This window comes from Xenopus tropicalis, chromosome 8 (genome assembly GCF_000004195.4).
Source record: "Xenopus tropicalis strain Nigerian chromosome 8, UCB_Xtro_10.0, whole genome shotgun sequence".
Lineage (NCBI taxonomy): Eukaryota > Metazoa > Chordata > Amphibia > Anura > Pipidae > Xenopus > Xenopus tropicalis.
In genome coordinates this window covers 13,154,356-13,171,613 of record NC_030684.2, presented here as the reverse complement: position 1 = coordinate 13,171,613, position 17,258 = coordinate 13,154,356, and the positions used below count along the sequence as shown (strand labels likewise).

The 17,258-nt window shown below is 48.3% G+C and overlaps 1 protein-coding gene across 3 annotated transcripts in view; it reads left to right on the top strand.

The window, feature by feature from the left end:
* The window catches only part of hmcn2 (hemicentin 2), an 81,351-nt gene that overhangs the window by 11,776 nt on the left and 52,317 nt on the right, over positions 1–17,258 (top strand). For all 3 annotated transcript variants that reach the window (XM_031891907.1, XM_031891908.1, XM_031891906.1), the window contains exons 5-15: positions 1,759–1,930; positions 2,017–2,123; positions 6,575–6,695; positions 7,556–7,819; positions 7,914–8,058; positions 8,143–8,264; positions 8,370–8,636; positions 8,740–8,881; positions 9,049–9,176; positions 9,254–9,367; positions 12,807–12,956. In XM_031891907.1, coding sequence (XP_031747767.1) covers positions 1,759–1,930; positions 2,017–2,123; positions 6,575–6,695; positions 7,556–7,819; positions 7,914–8,058; positions 8,143–8,264; positions 8,370–8,636; positions 8,740–8,881; positions 9,049–9,176; positions 9,254–9,367; positions 12,807–12,956 — 1,732 coding nt within the window. The remainder of the gene's footprint in view (positions 1–1,758; positions 1,931–2,016; positions 2,124–6,574; positions 6,696–7,555; positions 7,820–7,913; positions 8,059–8,142; positions 8,265–8,369; positions 8,637–8,739; positions 8,882–9,048; positions 9,177–9,253; positions 9,368–12,806; positions 12,957–17,258) is intronic.

The window sequence follows — 17,258 nt, the reverse complement described above, 5'->3', positions numbered from 1 at the left end:
TACAGAGTGTAACTGTGGGATAGTGAGTATAGTAAGGCAAGATGGTATCAGGGGTACAGAGTGTAACTGGGATAGTGAGTATAGTAAGGCAAGATGGTATCAGGGGTACAGAGTGTAACTGTGGGATAGTGAGTATAGTAAGGCAAGATGGTATCAGGGGTACAGAGTGTAACTGTGGGATAGTGAGTATAGTAAGGCAAGATGGTCTCAGGGGTACAGAGTGTAACTGTGGGATAGTGAGTATAGTAAGGCAAGATGGTATCAGGGGTATAGAGTGTAACTGTGGGATAGTGAGTATAGTAAGGCAAGATGGTATCAGGGGTACAGAGTGTAACTGTGGGATAGTGAGTATAGTAAGGCAAGATGGTCTCAGGGGTACAGAGTGTAACTGTGGGATAGTGAGTATAGTAAGGCAAGATGGTATCAGGGGTACAGAGTGTAACTGTGGGATAGTGAGTATAGTAAGGCAAGATGGTATCAGGGGTACAGAGTGTAACTGTGGGATAGTGAGTATAGTAAGGCAAGATGGTCTCAGGGGTACAGAGTGTAACTGTGGGATAGTGAGTATAGTAAGGCAAGATGGTATCAGGGGTACAGAGTGTAACTGTGGGATAGTGAGTATAGTAAGGCAAGATGGTATCAGGGGTACAGAGTGTAACTGTGGGATAGTGAGTATAGTAAGGCAAGATGGTATCAGGGGTACAGAGTGTAACTGTGGGATAGTGAGTATAGTAAGGCAAGATGGTATCAGGGGTACAGAGTGTAACTGGGATAGTGAGTATAGTAAGGCAAGATGGTATCAGGGGTACAGAGTGTAACTGTGGGATAGTGAGTATAGTAAGGCAAGATGGTATCAGGGGTACAGAGTGTAACTGTGGGATAGTGAGTATAGTAAGGCAAGATGGTCTCAGGGGTACAGAGTGTAACTGTGGGATAGTGAGTATAGTAAGGCAAGATGGTATCAGGGGTACAGAGTGTAACTGTGGGATAGTGAGTATAGTAAGGCAAGATGGTATCAGGGGTACAGAGTGTAACTGTGGGATAGTGAGTATAGTAAGACAAGATTGTATTGAGGGAAGGAGTTGTAACTGTGGTAGAGTGTGAGTAGGAAGGCAAGATGGTATTGGGGGAAGGAGTTGTAACTGAGGGAGAGTGTGCATAGTAAGGTAAGATGTATGCAGGTGCTGTACACAGAGGAGTATTGTGCTACTGAAGCCCCCGGCCCTGATTGGCCCTCTCACATCTGTTTGCTGTTTGGGATGGAGGGAGTAGAAGCCGGCGTGTCTCCTTCATGCGGGCAGATTGGGGCACATGTGCCTGTAATTACCTCCAGTAGCCACATTCCCTGCTTCCCCGGCCACATTATTGTACTAGATAATCACATTCTCTTCTCCTCCTATTTAACCCCGCGGGGTGTCCCTAATCAGCGCTGATTCCATTCATTGTCTCTCCTGTAATAATGTCATCACCATTCCGCTAATTGCCCTCTGACATCACCAACGTGTGCCAGGGCATCAGATTCCAGAAAGGCACATATAAACTATGGGCTGGGCTAGAATACCCTGAAGGGAGGGGCTGAAAGTCTGTGGCTCAAGATGTGGGCCGAGCTAGAACACCCTGGAAGTTTACAGGGGGTGGGGCATAAACAGGGAGTGTGTAACTATAATAATGGGTGGGAATAATTTAAGAGTTTTATCACCTTCCCCGCCATGGCACAAGCCCTGTGTGTATTTGACACCACTTCTTTTTCTCCTGCAGGTTCTGAAGTGGGTGGAGGAGGCCATTCAAGCCTCTAAGGTCCACCTGCTTTCCACAGACCATGAGTTGGCTGCTGAGAGAAGCTGGAACATTCCATTTGACCCCAGTTTAAAGGAGGTGACGATATCTCTCAGTGGCCCCAAGCCTCACATAGAAGTCATTGATCCAGCAGGTAATGGTTGATCCCACCTTTCTTTATCTAGCTTCTCACCACCATGTTCTTCTTCCTTGATAACCCACCTCTTACTCTACATACAGGGAGAATCTATGCACTTAACAAAGGCCTGGAGGAACTTCTGAGTATTCCCAATTCTGCCCTGATTGTTGGCCTGAAGCCTTCAATGCCTGGAGTTTGGACCATCAAGGTAAACTAGGTTTTGGATACAGAAAATGGGAGGGTTTCTTCACTAGGTGGGCAAGACCATGATCAGAATAGGTTTCAGGAGAACATCACTAGGTGGGCAAGACCATGATCAGAATGGGTTTCAGGGGAACATCCCTAGGTGGGCAAGACCATGATCAGAATGGGTTTCAGGGGAACATCCCTAGGTGGGCAAGACCATGATCAGAATGGGTTTCAGGAGAACATCACTAGGTGGGCAAGACCATGATCAGAATGGGTTTCAGGAGAACATCACTAGGTGGCCAAGATCATGATCAGAATTGGTTTCAGGAGAACATCACTAGGTGGGCAAGACCATGATCAGAATGGGTTTCCGGAGAATGGCACTAGATGGGCAAGACCATGATCAGAATGGGTTTCCATAGAATGTCGCTAGGTGGGCAAGACCGTGATCAGAATGGGTTTCAGGAGAACATCACTAGGTGTGTAAGATCATGATCAGAATGGGTTTCAGGAGAACATCACTAGGTGGGCAAGACCATAATCAGAATGGGTTTCAGGAGAACATCACTAGGTGGGCAAGATCATGATCAGAATGGGTTTCAGGAGAACATCACTAGGTGGGCAAGACCATGAGCAGAATGGGTTTCAGGAGAACATCACTAGGTATGTAAGGTCATGATCAGAATGGGTTTCAGGAGAACATCACTAGGTGTGTAAGATCATGATCAGAATGGGTTTCAGGAGAACATCACTAGGTGGCCAAGATCATGATCAGAATGGGTTTCAGGAGAATATCACTAGATGGGCAAGACCATGATCAGAATGGGTTTCCGGAGAATGGCACTAGGTGGGCAAGACCATGGTCAGAATGGGTTTCAGGAGAATGTCACTAGGTGGGCAAGACCATGATCAGAATGGGTTTCAGGAGGACATCACTAGGTGGCCAAGATCATGATCAGAATGGGTTTCAGGAGAACATCACTAGATGGGCAAGACCATGATCAGAATGGGTTTCCGGAGAATGGCACTAGGTGGGCAAGACCATGGTCAGAATGGGTTTCAGGAGAATGTCACTAGGTGGGCAAGATCATGATCAGAATGGGTTTCAGGAGAATATCACTAGGTGGGCAAGACCATGGTCAGAATGGGTTTCAGGGGAACATCACTAGGTGGGCAAGACCATGATCAGAATGGGTTTCAGGAGAACATCACTAGGTGGCCAAGATCATGATCAGAATGGGTTTCAGGAGAACATCACTAGATGGGCAAGACCATGATCAGAATGGGTTTCCGGAGAATGGCACTAGGTGGGCAAGACCATGGTCAGAATGGGTTTCAGGAGAATGTCACTAGGTGGCCAAGATCATGATCAGAATGGGTTTCAGGAGAATGTCACTAGGTGGGCAAGACCATGGTCAGAATGGGTTTCAGGAGAATGTCACTAGGTGGACGAGACTATGATTAGAATGGGTTTCAGGAGAACATCACTAAGTGGGCAAGACCATGATCAGAATGGGTTTCAGGAGAACATCACTAGATGGGCAAGACCATGATCAGAATGGGTTTCCGGAGAATGTCGCTAGGTGGGCAAGACCATGATCAGAATGGGTTTCAGGAGAACATCACTAGGTGGGCAAGACCATGGTCAGAATGGGTTTCAGGAGAATGTCACTAGGTGGGCAAGACCATGGTCAGAATGGGTTTCAGGAGAATGTCACTAGGTGGGCAAGACCATGATCAGAATGGGTTTCAGGAGAACATTATCTGTCAAAAGCTGGATCTGTCAAAGCTGACCCCCAACCTGAAATGCGTTTCCAGACGATTGGTTAGTTGATTGAAATTGGTCATCTGGGCATGTACAGACTGAATGGAAACTGGCCCATCTTTCTGTCTTCGTTCCCGAATAGGCCCAAAACCTGCAATTTAGCAGTGGGTCGGGTGGGTTTGGGCCAACAAGGCACTCAATAGGGGGGCAGGAAGGTTGAGGGCCTTGGTTTTAAGTGCACCTTTCCTCAGCCTATATCCTGCCCACAGGTAACATCAATACCCCACCTCCAAAGTGATGTCACTGCCCACATCTCTCCTCTCTGGTGATGTCACCATCTAACTCAACTTTGGCATCATCGGAGAGGGGTTGGTTGGGAACTGCCAGAACTAGGGGTAGGCAGCAGAGGCCAATTGATTCTTTCTTTGAGTTTGACAATGTGATCTGATTGGTTCCTGATTTTTTTGTTCTTTAACATCTGGGCTGCAGGGAGAGTAAATCCACATGTAATCTGGGAATGGTTAGTGGGTTTAGGGCTAAAGGAGGCAATCCAGCCATGCAGCCCCTCCGCTGGTGCCTCGTGTCAGAGGGGCACAGATGCAGCGCATGGATCTGCTAGTGCGTGCCTCATTTTATGGGATCCTCTGGTTTAAACTTAAATAATTAAATACTTGACATATTTCCTTTAAGGTAACAAGGGAGGTGCCAGATCACAGGGTCCTACTCTAAATTGTAGAAGAAGAAAAAATAGAGTAGAAGCACCGTTCAGCAGGAACAGCCCCCTAAGTTTGCTCATAGCCTGTACAGAGAGATACCATAAAACTATGGCAGCATAGGGATTCCCCTGTACTAAGCACAATTCAGCAGGAACAGCCCCCTAAGTTTGCTCATAGCCTGTATAGAGAGATACCATAAAACTATGGCACATAGGGATTCCCCTGTACTAAGCACAATTCAGCAGGAACAGCCCCCTAAGTTTGCTCATAGCCTGTACAGAGAGATACCATAAAACTATGGCAGCATAGGGATTCCCCTGTACTAAGCACAATTCAGCAGGAACAGCCCCCTAAGTTTGCTCATAGCCTGTACAGAGAGATACCATAAAACTATGGCACATAGGGATTCCCTTGTACTAAGCACAATTCAGCAGGAACAGCCCCCTAAGTTTGCTCATAGCCTGTACAGAGAGATCCCATAAAACTATGGCAGCATAGGGATTCCCCTGTACTAAGCACAATTCAGCAGGAACAGCCCCCTAAGTTTGCTCATAGCCTATACAGAGAGATACCATAAAACTATGGCAGCATAGGGATTCCAATGTGTATTTAAAGAAACAATAAACAGAAGGAAAGCACTCAGGGCATCAGTGTATAGCAGTATAGTTGTAGTAACAACAATGGAGACATAACAAAGTTCAAGGGCTGAATATGTAGTCATTGTGTAGTGTGGATTTAATGTGTGTACAAGCCGAATGCAGTGGGTAAGAGTCCCCCCTCCCTCTCTAGTGTTACTCATCCATCTTGCATGAAACCCTGCACTGCCGGCAGCCATATAAATCCGGTGCTGGTCTTCACGCTCCCTGCCACTTTCCAGACCATATATTCTCCCCTCTGTGTCCCTAAACTGCAGTATAATGGGGAGGGGGGGGGGGGTGAGTGTTGCTTCCAGCCCTGTCTCTTTGAAGTCTGGAATAGGTTCAGCCTGTGATTGTGTTTATTGTTGTTGGTTCTTCTCCATTGCTCTCTGTTAGTTCCCTAAAAACACAGCAGATTGCAGGCTCGTTACCCTAATGAGGTTATGCATCAGATAGGATCATGTCATCATAATTAGCGCATGTGGCTCACTCTGAAGTTTGGCCTTGGAGCTCAGACTTTCTTTCTGCGCAATTTTATTGCATATTTGCAGGTAGGAGTTACCATATTGTTTCCCTTAGACAGTACAGTATGAGGATACAGCTTATTGTGTGCCCAGAACATTCCTTCTCTGTATATTTGTATTTATACATATGGGAGGGAGGTGCCATAGTGTTTCCCTTAGACAGTACAGTATGGGGGTACAGCTTATTGTGTGCCCAGAACATTCCTTCTCTGTATATTTGTAGTTATACATATGGGAGGGAGGTGCCATAGTGTTTCCCTTAGACAGTACAGTATGGGGGTACAGCTTATTGTGTGCCCAGAACATTCCTTCTCTGTATATTTGTATTTATACATATGGGAGGGAGGTGCCATAGTGTTTCCCTTGGACAGTAGAGTATGAGGGTACAGCTTATTGTGTGCCCAGAACATTCCTTCTCTGTATATTTGTATTTATACATATGGGAGGGAGGTACCATATTGTTTCCCTTAGACAGTACAGTATGAGGATACAGCTTATTGTGTGCCCAGAACATTCCTTCTCTGTATATTTGTATTTATACATATGGGAGGGAGGTGCCATAGTGTTTCCCTTAGACAGTACAGTATGAGGGTACAGCTTATTGTGTGCCCAGAACATTCCTTCTCTGTATATTTGTATTTATACATATGGGAGGGAGGTGCCATAGTGTTTCCCTTAGACAGTACAGTATGGGGGTACAGCTTATTGTGTGCCCAGAACATTCCTTCTCTGTATATTTGTATTTATACATATGGGTGCTGCCATATTGTTTCCACTATATAAGTTTGTCATTTGCCTCACTGTGACATTGCTGGTTCCAACTGCAGATCAGCAGCAGTGGAAGACACACTGTCAGAATTACGGGGGTCAGTTTTCTGGATTTCCGAGCAGCATTTTCCACCGCGGCTTTGATAGATCCTTCCAACACCATTGAACGCCCAATTCAAGGTAAGAACAAAAGGAGAGGAGTTGCCAAACGTTCGTCTGAGGGACGGTATAGTGTATTGCATGCTGGGATCAGTAGTTTGGGTGCAGATGGGTGCACCACGGGTTAGCCGGCTCTGTCTTGGAAACACAACTGTTCCATATTTACCGCGGCCATCAGACACGATTCCTCTCGTAAACAAACAACGCCATTAAAAAGTGATCAGTGCTGAGCCTGCAGCCAGGAAATCGGTGCCTTCTGGGGATAATTGGTAGCACACCGACTCCCCGCGTTTCACTCGTTCTGTGTGATATCAATTATCCCGGCACGTAGGTCGTGACCACAAACTCAACGCTCTGATTTCCTTGACAACGTACTCTGAACGGCCAGCTGGATTATGTTTTACATTTTGTAAGTGGAAAGTCCAGTATTAATAATGTTTAGTGATGAGCGAATCTGTCAAAAGATTCACGAAACGGCGGAAAATTCGCGAAACGGCAAAAATGTCATGCATCGAAAAAAATTGTCGCCTGCAGCTATTCTTTTGTCGCCCACAGCTATTATTTTGTCGTGCAGCTATTATTTTGTCGCGCAGCTATTATTTTGTCACCCGCAGCTATTATTTTGTCACCCGCAGCTATTATTTTGTCGCCCGCAGCTATTATTTTGTCGCGTGTCTATTATTTTGTCACCTGCAGCTATTATTTTGTCGTGCAGCTATTATTTTGTCGCTCACGACTATTCTTTTGACGCGGGAGACAATTTTTGGACGCACGGCAAATTTTTTCATCCGTTTCGTGATGAAAAAAATTTGCCGCGAATCCATGCCTGCCGAAACATTTCACCCATCACTAATAATGTTCCCTTCTCCTTTCTATGCCAGGGGTCCCCATCTCTGCGCTGATTAACTGCACGGGCCTGGCACCACCGGGAAAGGTGGACTCCCTGGATCTCTTGCGTGTCTCCGGGGAGCCGTTCTTCTCTCTGCCCGCCCAACGCTTGCCCTACAAGAGATCCAAGCAGTTATGGTCGGTCCCTCACTTCCAGGCTCCAAGGGAAAGCTTCTTCATGAAAGTGAATGGAACGGACCGTGGTGGGTACCCATTTCAGCGCCTCTCCAGTGTGGCCTACACAAGTATAATACCAGGTAAGGAAGCCAAGGGAAGCCTTTCACAGAGGTCATGGAAATGGATGAGCTAAAGCTGTCCCATCATCTCACTTATTCCCCCTCTTCTCTCCAGATATACCCACAGTGTTCATGCCAGAGCTAATCCAAGGCTATCATGAGCGCCTACTACGCCTCACCTGCTCTGTTCTCAGTGAAATTCCATTTCGTCTTCGCTTCTCCAAGGATGGAGAACGCCTTGGGGAAGACCAGTTCTTCATGTAAGTGATGTCTGGTTTTTGGAACTGTAGTGATTAATAGGAACAAGATAGATGGACTTCACTTTTCTCTCCTTCATTATTCAGGGAATCTGGCAATGCCACCTGGGAGATCCCATCAGCTTCTGCTCGGCATGAAGGAACTTACCTGTGCACGGCCATGAGCAAAGCCGGAGGTGGTTATGCCCGTACCAAGGTATCAGTGGCAGGTAAGAAATCTGGAGAACTGGGTCTCTTCAAAACTAAATACAAGGGAGCTTTGTAGTAGTCCTTTGGGCTTTTTCCTCTGATCTCTTGATTTCTTTTTGCCACAGACCCTCCACCAACGTTAGCTGTTACTCACAACATCACAACCTTTGTTGGTGGCTCAGCAATCTTATCCTGTGAAGTCCTTGGCGAGATCCGCTACAACCTCACTTGGGCCCACAGTGGCAAAGCATTTCGAGAGGGCAGAGTTCGGATCCTAGCCAATTCATCTTTGGAGATCCTGAATGCCCAAGCTAGTGATGCTGGAGAGTACCAGTGTACCGCCAGCAATGACCATGGGGCAACAACCGCCAGCTTGTGGCTCACCATACAGGGTATAGTATTTGTAGTTGCCCACTGTTTCATTAGCTATCAACATGCCCTTGATTTCTTTCCTGAGACATTGAAGCTCATACAACATTCCTTCTTGTTCTGTAGCTCCGCCGAGTATAGAAATTAAGTCAAGTTCCATGCAACTAAGCCACGGAGAGGAGGTGACCCTCAGATGTGACGTATCTGGAAACCCTGTCCCCCAAGTCTCTTGGAAACACGAAGACTCTTTTCTCAGTAATGGCAGCAGGTTAGTTGCTGTGGTGTTGGATTAAGGTTCAGTCAGGGCCACCTAAGTACAGGTGGTCCTATTATAAGCTGGAATCTCTCTTGAGAACCAGTGTTACAACCACTTCCTATTTAAAGAGCAGATGTTCCGACCCATGTTTGCCAAAATCAGCATTTTCTTCTATACAGGTACACTGTTCTTGACAACAGTACTTTGCTCATTAAAGATGCGGGCCAAGAGGATGCTGGGAACTACAGCTGCGTGGCCTCCAACAGTTTAGGGACAGACGAGCAGACGGTATTCCTGACATACGTGGGTAAGGACCTGCCGTTAAACCAATCTTCGTCCATGTTGCAATGGTTGGGGATTAACGCGGAATCCATTTTTTTGTAGAACGTCCAAAAGCCACCGCCGTGAAGGCACTGGTGTTGGTTCCTCTTGGGGAGGATGCCATACTGGAATGCCTCAGTGAGGGTCTTCCACCTCCAGTGGTCACATGGTACAAAGGTATGTTATAAAGCTGCATATGTAAAGAATGGTATGTTATAAAGTTGGTTAGAAGACCTCCCAGCTGATTGGTTATTGTGCCAAAAGAATCAAGACTATCTGAGAGGTAATTAAACTGATAGCTTAGGGCCCCTATGAAAACTTTACACTGGGGCCCCATTTCAACGGTCCCCCATTCCTCCTTACCACCCACCACACCTCATAGGGCAACTATGACTTCCCACCACAGCAATGCCTCTGTATTGTGGGCCTTCCGGAGGGCCCCATTAGAATGGGTCCTGGTGAAGTCTCATTCCCTACCCCTCCCTGGTTGTTTCTCCAGGAACCATCCAGCATGGGGTTTCTATTTGTGTCCCTCTATCCCCCAAAACGTTTGGCAAAGTCTGTTTCTCACATAAATATATTGAAATGTTATTTTTTTTGGGACCCCCTGCTGGGCCCCTTTTTACCCTTGTGATATTATATTGAACCAACTTGTATTTCAGAACACTGCTATGGCTTAAGGAAATGCGCCACCCTTTTTTCGGGTGGGAGCAGAACTTTTTTTTTAGCGGTCCAAACAGAAGAGACTGCCAAAGGCCCCTGAGCACTATGGAGCCCCCATGGTTGTCGGATAGTATTGGCCGCTGCTTGCACATTACAGAAATTCTCAGCAAAGTCAATGGAAATAACCCAAGGGGGAAAAGCTCATTCTCCCGTTTAATGAGCGAGATCCAGATTGGTTCAAGATGGTAGCAGTTTTCCTAAAGTGACGTGATCTCTCATTACCCTAACCTAGTGAGCTCCCAAGTGTCCAACAATCTGTCAAACATCATATGTGGTTCCTGCAATGATAAAACACTCAATAAGTCTCCAACCCAAATCAAGTCTGCCCAGCCTTCAGCTACAGTGGTTGCTGCGCTACTAGCCATGAAGTATTTTATACAAGCCTATACAGTTTTGAGCCATGTTCCGATATGGCCTGAAATGTGCTGTCCAACATCTGTGGTACTAAGGGGCAGAATTTTTCTGTGTGGTGAAGGGCCCATAATGGAGGCATTTTTGACCACTCCCCTTTTTCAAACTGTACCCACTTCAAACCCACTTCAAACCTCTTATCAAAAGAGCTTTTAAGACCGTACCCACATTAATGGTGGTAACACAGCAAAAGCCCAAATGGTTGGTGCTCACTGTAGGGATATCACCCTTCATTCATATGTGAAAGAAGTTCATTATGTCATATTAAGACACACCCTTATGTCCATATGGCTCCTTCTCCCCTGTGAGTAGCTCAGCAACAACCAGCACATACTTAAACACCCTAAGGAACCCCTAACAAGTTTTTATAAATGATAACAAACTCCCAGAACAAACCCCTGCCAGGTTCACCTCCCACAGGCAGCATAGGGCAGGCAGAGTATTGCACACACAGGCAGCATAGGGCAGGCAGGGTAGAGCAGGGCAGGCAGAGTATTGCACAGGCAGGGTAGAGCAGGGCAGGCAGATTATGGCACACACAGGCAGGGTAGAGCAGGGCAGGCAGAGTATGGCACACACTGGCAGGGTAGAGCAGGGCAGGCAGAGTATGGCACACACAGGCAGGGTAGAGCAGGGCAGGCAGAGTATGGCACACACAGGCAGGGTAGAGCAGGGCAGGCAGAATATGGCACACACAGGCAGCATAGGGCAGGCAGAGTATGGTGCACACAGGCAGCATAGGACAGGTAGAGTATGGCACACACAGGAAGCATAGGGCAGGCAGAGTATGGCACACACAGGCAGCATAGGACAGGTAGAGTATGGCACACACAGGAAGCATAGGGCAGGCAGAGTATGGCACACACAAGCAGCATAGGTCAGGTAGAGTATTGCACACACAGCATAGGTCAGGTAGAGTATGGCACACACAGGCAGCATAGGGCAGGCAGAGTATGGCACACACAGGAAGCATAGGGCAGGCAGAGTATGGCACACACAGGCAGCATAGGACAGGTAGAGTATGGCACACACAGGCAGCATAGGACAGGTAGAGTATGGCACACACAGGCGGCATAGGGCAGGCAGAGTATGGCACACGCAGGCGGCATAGGGCAGGCAGAGTATGGCGCAGACAGGCAGCATAGGACAGGTAGAGTATGGCACACACAGGAAGCATAGGGCAGGCAGAGTATGGCACACACAGGCAGCATAGGGCAGGCAGAGTATGGCACACACAGGCAGCATAGGTCAGGTAGATTATGGCACACACAGGCAGCATAGGTCAGGTAGAGTATGGCACACACAGGCAGCATAGGGCAGGCAGAGTATGGCGCACACAGGCAGCATAGGGCAGGCAGAGTATGGCACACACAGGCAGCATAGGTCAGGTAGAGTATGGCACACACAGGCAGCATAGGTCAGGTAGAGTATGGCACACACATGAAGCATAGGGCAGGCAGAGTATGGAAAACACAGGCAGCATAGCGCAGGCAGAGTATGGCACACACAGGCAGCATAGGTCAGGTAGAGTATGGCACACACAGGCAGCATAGGTCAGGTAGTATGGCACACACATGAAGCATAGGGCAGGCAGAGTATGGCACACACTGGCAGGGTAAAGCAGGGCAGGTAGAGTATGGCACACACAGGCAGGGTAGAGCAGGGCAGGCAGAGTATGGCACACACCGGCAGGGTAGAGCAGGGCAGGCAGAGTATGGCACACACAGGCAGGGTAGAGCAGGGCAGGCAGAGTATGGCACACACTGGCAGGGTAGAGCAGGGCAGGCAGAGTAGGAAAGAAGACAGGAAATCATGACTATGTATGTAATTGTTTATGACCACTCCAAGATAAACAATTTGTACTGGTGCTTATAGTCTGAGGTCTTACAGGTGTGAACAATACAGGAGCTTACAGCCTGATACCATTTAAACCTTACACAAAGGTAAGCAGTTACAGCAGCGAGACAGATGGGGGCACACAGGGGGCTGCAGGCCACCAGTTGGACAGCATTGACATATATAATTCATGTTGCCATTAACCATGTGAAGCTTGTGCTCTACAAGTGGGCCAATAATGTAGGGCACAAATAAATGTAATATATTATATATACTGGGATACTGGAAACATGCCAGTTTGCCTGGTTCCTGCTGGACCCCCCAGCTATTCCTGTTGCCTCCCCACCCACTACTTGGTATCAGGGCCCTTGCCCAAGTGTTCAGTGGCAGGGGCTGGTAGGGCGGATCTGCAGGGGGCTGCTGTAAGATCCAATAGACACTCACTATTTATTGGGTCGGTGGGGGGCTGTTTGGGCCTCTGTGTATTAAAGGTCCAGTTTTAAATCTCAATCCAGCCATGGTGGCCAGTAGAGGTGGGATGGTGCAGCGTGTATCAAGAGTGGGGTGATCTGCTATGGTCAGAGGAGGGCCCTAGAGGTTTGGTTCCCAGTGGGCCAGTCTGACACTCATCTTATTGCCTTCACAGATGACAAAGAAGTGACTGGAACAGAGAGTGGGACAAATGGTGGGACTCTAAAGCTTCAGGAAGTGAGAGCAGAAGATGGTGGGAAATACGCGTGTGTTGCCTCTAATAACGCAGGAACTGCCTCCGATATCATTCAAGTGGACGTTGGAAGTAAGTCTGTCCCCACAACCCCATGACTGTATTATACGTGCAAGTGTGAGGGGGACCCCCAGCCGTTAGTACAGACTAGAGGTCTAGACCAGTGAGAGTGATTAAATCATATTTATGATTGGCTGCTTGGGCAACATTTTTTGCATTTTTTTACAAAGGACACATTTCAGAATTTCCCTTCCTTTTTAATGACTTCGGAGAATGTTTCATGGAGATTTGTGTCCCTGGTCAGGGTGGGGGAAGAAAAAATGCCCGAGGGTGCTCCCTTTGTCAAATTAAAAGCGAAAACGCTTCAAAGAGTCTTGTAAATACCTTCACCCATTGGTGCCTGTGTGCGACTGCAGAGCCCCCCTACATATATACTGAGGGGGGGGGAGTAGGATGAAAAAGCAGCAATCAGTTCACTTGAATAAAAGAGAACTTTTCTCCCTGAATAGCGACTAATTTGGCTTTCACGGCCCCTCATTCTATACAGTATTTCCCTTAGCTTTTGACTCTGCAGGGAGCAGACTTCTGACTTCAGAACCGCCCCCCACACCTTAGGGTTAATAATGTTCAGTCCGTTCAAGGCTGAGGTGCTTAGAAGTAATTAGTCTGCTCCAGTGTTCAAAAGTGCTCATTTGTACTTTTAAACATTATATTTTGAGATAATTACATAGTGCTGTGCTTGGCCAGTTCACTTCTCTGCTCCGCTGGCCTCTGTCCTATACGTTCCCTATTATAATATGCTTTGCTTAGAAAATATTTTATATGAGGTTTTTGTTTGGGTAAGATCATGGGTAAGATCATGTATCAAGCAGCTTATGTGAGGTATAAGTCTTGTGATCGACAATTAAATTATACTAAACAAATGTGCTTGTTGTAGTCGAACTATTAAGCTCTGTTCTGCTTTGTGGAATAAAATAGCAATTGTTGGTTTCTGGATAAAATCTGGAAACAGACTGCGGTTGTGGGATAGCAGGTATAGTAGGGAGAGATGGTGCCTATAGAAGCAGTGGGGGGATAATAGCCTCTGGGAAGGGACTGGGGCTGTGCGATAGCAGGTATAGTAGGGAGAGATGTACCTATAGTAGCAGTGGGGGGATAATAGCCTCTGGGAAGGGACTGGGGCTGTGCGATAGCAGGTATAGTAGGGAGAGATGTACCTATAGTAGCAGTGGGGGGATAATAGCCTCTGGGAAGGGACTGGGGCTGTGGGATAGCAGGTATAGTAGGGAGAGATGGTGCCTATAGTAGCAGTGGGGGGATAATAGCCTCTGGGAAGGGACTGTGGCTGTGGGATAGCAGGTATAGTAGGGAGAGATGGTGCCTATAGTAGCAGTGGGGGGATAATAGCCTCTGGGAAGGGACTGTGGCTGTGGGATAGCAGGTATAGTAGGGAGAGATGGTGCCTATAGTAGCAGTGGGGGGATAATAGCCTCTGGGAAGGGACTGGGGCTGTGGGATAGCAGGTATAGTAGGGAGAGATGGTGCCTATAGTAGCAATGGGGGGATAATAGCCTCTGGGAAGGGATTGTGGCTGTGGGATAGCAGGTATAGTAGGGAGAGATGGTGCCTATAGTAGCAGTGGGTGATAATAGCCTCTGGTAAGGGACTGGGGCTGTGGGATAGCAGGTATAGTAGGGAGAGATGGTGCCTATAGTAGCAGTGGGGGGATAATAGCCTCTGGGAAGGGACTGGGGCTGTGGGATAGCAGGTATAGTAGGGAGAGATGGTGCCTATAGTAGCAGTGGGGGGATAATAGCCTCTGGGAAGGGACTGGGGCTGTGGGATAGCAGGTATAGTAGGGAGAGATGGTGCCTATAGTAGCAGTGGGGGGATAAAAGCCTCTGGGAAGGGACTGTGGCTTTGAGGTACATAATGGCCCTGTATTAGTATTAAGTAAGCTCCAATCTTTCTCAGAACATGCAGCCCCCTTCCCTTGCCGCTGAGTCTAGGCCACATACAGCTGGAAAAAGGTTTAGAGTCTGTAATGGCAGACATGTAGGAGCAAGATGAAAGAGAAGACCAGGCCCCAGGGGGAATTAAACCTAACAGCTCTAATAGGATATAAAGGGGGCAGTTCTTTCTCAGACAGGAACATGTTCCCGGACAGACCGTTACAGAGCTGTATTGCAGACCATAGACAAGGACCAGTCCAAAAAACAAAAAAGGAGGTGGTAGTGGTGGTGTGGGGGGTTGAAATTAGAGATAAATGGTTGTGGTAAGTAAGTGTGTGGGAGTAGGTGAGGGGGGATATATTACAAAACACAAACAATATTATTGTTTCAGCTGATTTAACCTGATACCTTTCACTGAATTAATGGAGAGAGCATTTCCTGAACATGTTCAGAATTTTGTACAGTCAGGGGGAGGGATTTGTGTTTCTATAGCTACAGGCTGGTTATTGGGCTGGGGGGGGACTGTTTGTGCCTCTGGGTACTGGGAATGCCAGGGGGGCTGTAAGGTGCCACAGACAGTCACTATTTATTGGGCTGGGGGGCTGTTTGTGCCTCTGGGTACTGGGAATGCCAGGGGGGCTGTAAGGTGCCACAGACAGTCACTATTTATTGGGCTGGGGGGGCTGTTTGTGCCTCTGGGTACTGGGAATGCCAGGGGGGCTGTAAGGTGCCACAGACAGTCACTATTTATTGGGCTGGGGGGGGGGACTGTTTGTGCCTCTGGGTACTGGGAATGCCAGGGGGGCTGTAAGGTGCCACAGACAGTCACTATTTATTGGGCTGGGGGGTCTGTTTGTGCCTCTGGGTACTGGGAATGCCAGGGGGGCTGTAAGGTGCCACAGACAGTCACTATTTATTGGGCTGGGGGGGGGGGGGGGACTGTTTGTGCCTCTGGGTACTGGGAATGCCAGGGGGGCTGTAAGGTGCCACAGACAGTCACTATTTATTGGGCTGGGGGGGCTGTTTGTGCCTCTGGGTACTGGGAATGCCAGGGGGGCTGTAAGGTGCCACAGTCACTCACTATTTATTGGGCTGGGGGGGCTGTTTGTGCCTCTGGGTACTGGGAATGCCAGGGGGGCTGTAAGGTGCCACAGACACTCACTATTTATTGGGCTGGGGGGGCTGTTTGTGCCTCTGGGTACTGGGAATGCCAGGGGGGCTGTAAGGTGCCACAGACAGTCACTATTTATTGGGCTGGGGGGGCTGTTTGTGCCTCTGGGTACTGGGAATGCCAGGGGGGCTGTAAGGTGCCACAGACACTCACTATTTATTGGGCTGGGGGGGCTGTTTGTGCCTCTGGGTACTGGGAATGCCAGGGGGGCTGTAAGGTGCCAGAAACAGTCACTATTTATTGGGCTGGGGGGCTGTTTGTGCCTCTGGGTACTGGGAATGCCAGGGGGGCTGTAAGGTGCCACAGACAGTCACTATTTATTGGGCTGGGGGGGGGGGCTGTTTGTGCCTCTGGGTACTGGGAATGCCAGGGGGCTGTAAGGTGCCACAGACAGTCACTATTTATTGGGCTGGGGGGCTGTTTGTGCCTCTGGGTACTGGGAATGCCAGGGGGGCTGTAAGGTGCCACAGACAGTCACTATTTATTGGGCTGGGGGGGGGGCTGTTTGTGCCTCTGGGTACTGGGAATGCCAGGGGGCTGTAAGGTGCCACAGACAGTCACTATTTATTGGGCTGGGGGGGGGGGCTGTTTGTGCCTCTGGGTACTGGGAATGCCAGGGGGGCTGTAAGGTGCCACAGACAGTCACTATTTATTGGGCTGGGGGTACTGGGAATGCCAGGGGGGCTGTAAGGTGCCACAGACAGTCACTATTTATTGGGCTGGGGGGGGGGCTGTTTGTGCCTCTGGGTACTGGGAATGCCAGGGGGGCTGTAAGGTGCCACAGTCACTCACTATTTATTGGGCTGGGGGGGGGGGGGACTGTTTGGGCCTCTGGGTACTGGGTATTCCAAGGCCTATTTTGACTCCCAGTCCAGGCCTAGTCAGGCGGCACCGCCCTCTCTGGTTGGTTGGTGGTGCTGGGAGATTTGAATTGACAGTGGCTGTGGAGAAGCAAGTTCTACCAAGTCTGCTTTTTGAGGGAAAAAAATCACATTTGCTGTTGTGACCTTGGCGGCCATTTTGTTTATCACATCACAAGCCGTAACATAGAATGGACTTTACATTTTATTTGATTTCTTTATTAGTTGGTTCATTATGGAAATAGTGTAACAAAAACCCAGTTATTTGCCCCTTCCTTTTGCTGCTAATTGACTTCTGTCCCATGAAAAGACTTTTCTTTTTTTTCTGAGAGGAAAATCATTTTAATATCCCTGCGCTCCTCGCGGCCGATGTGCCTGCTAATCTTTTTCC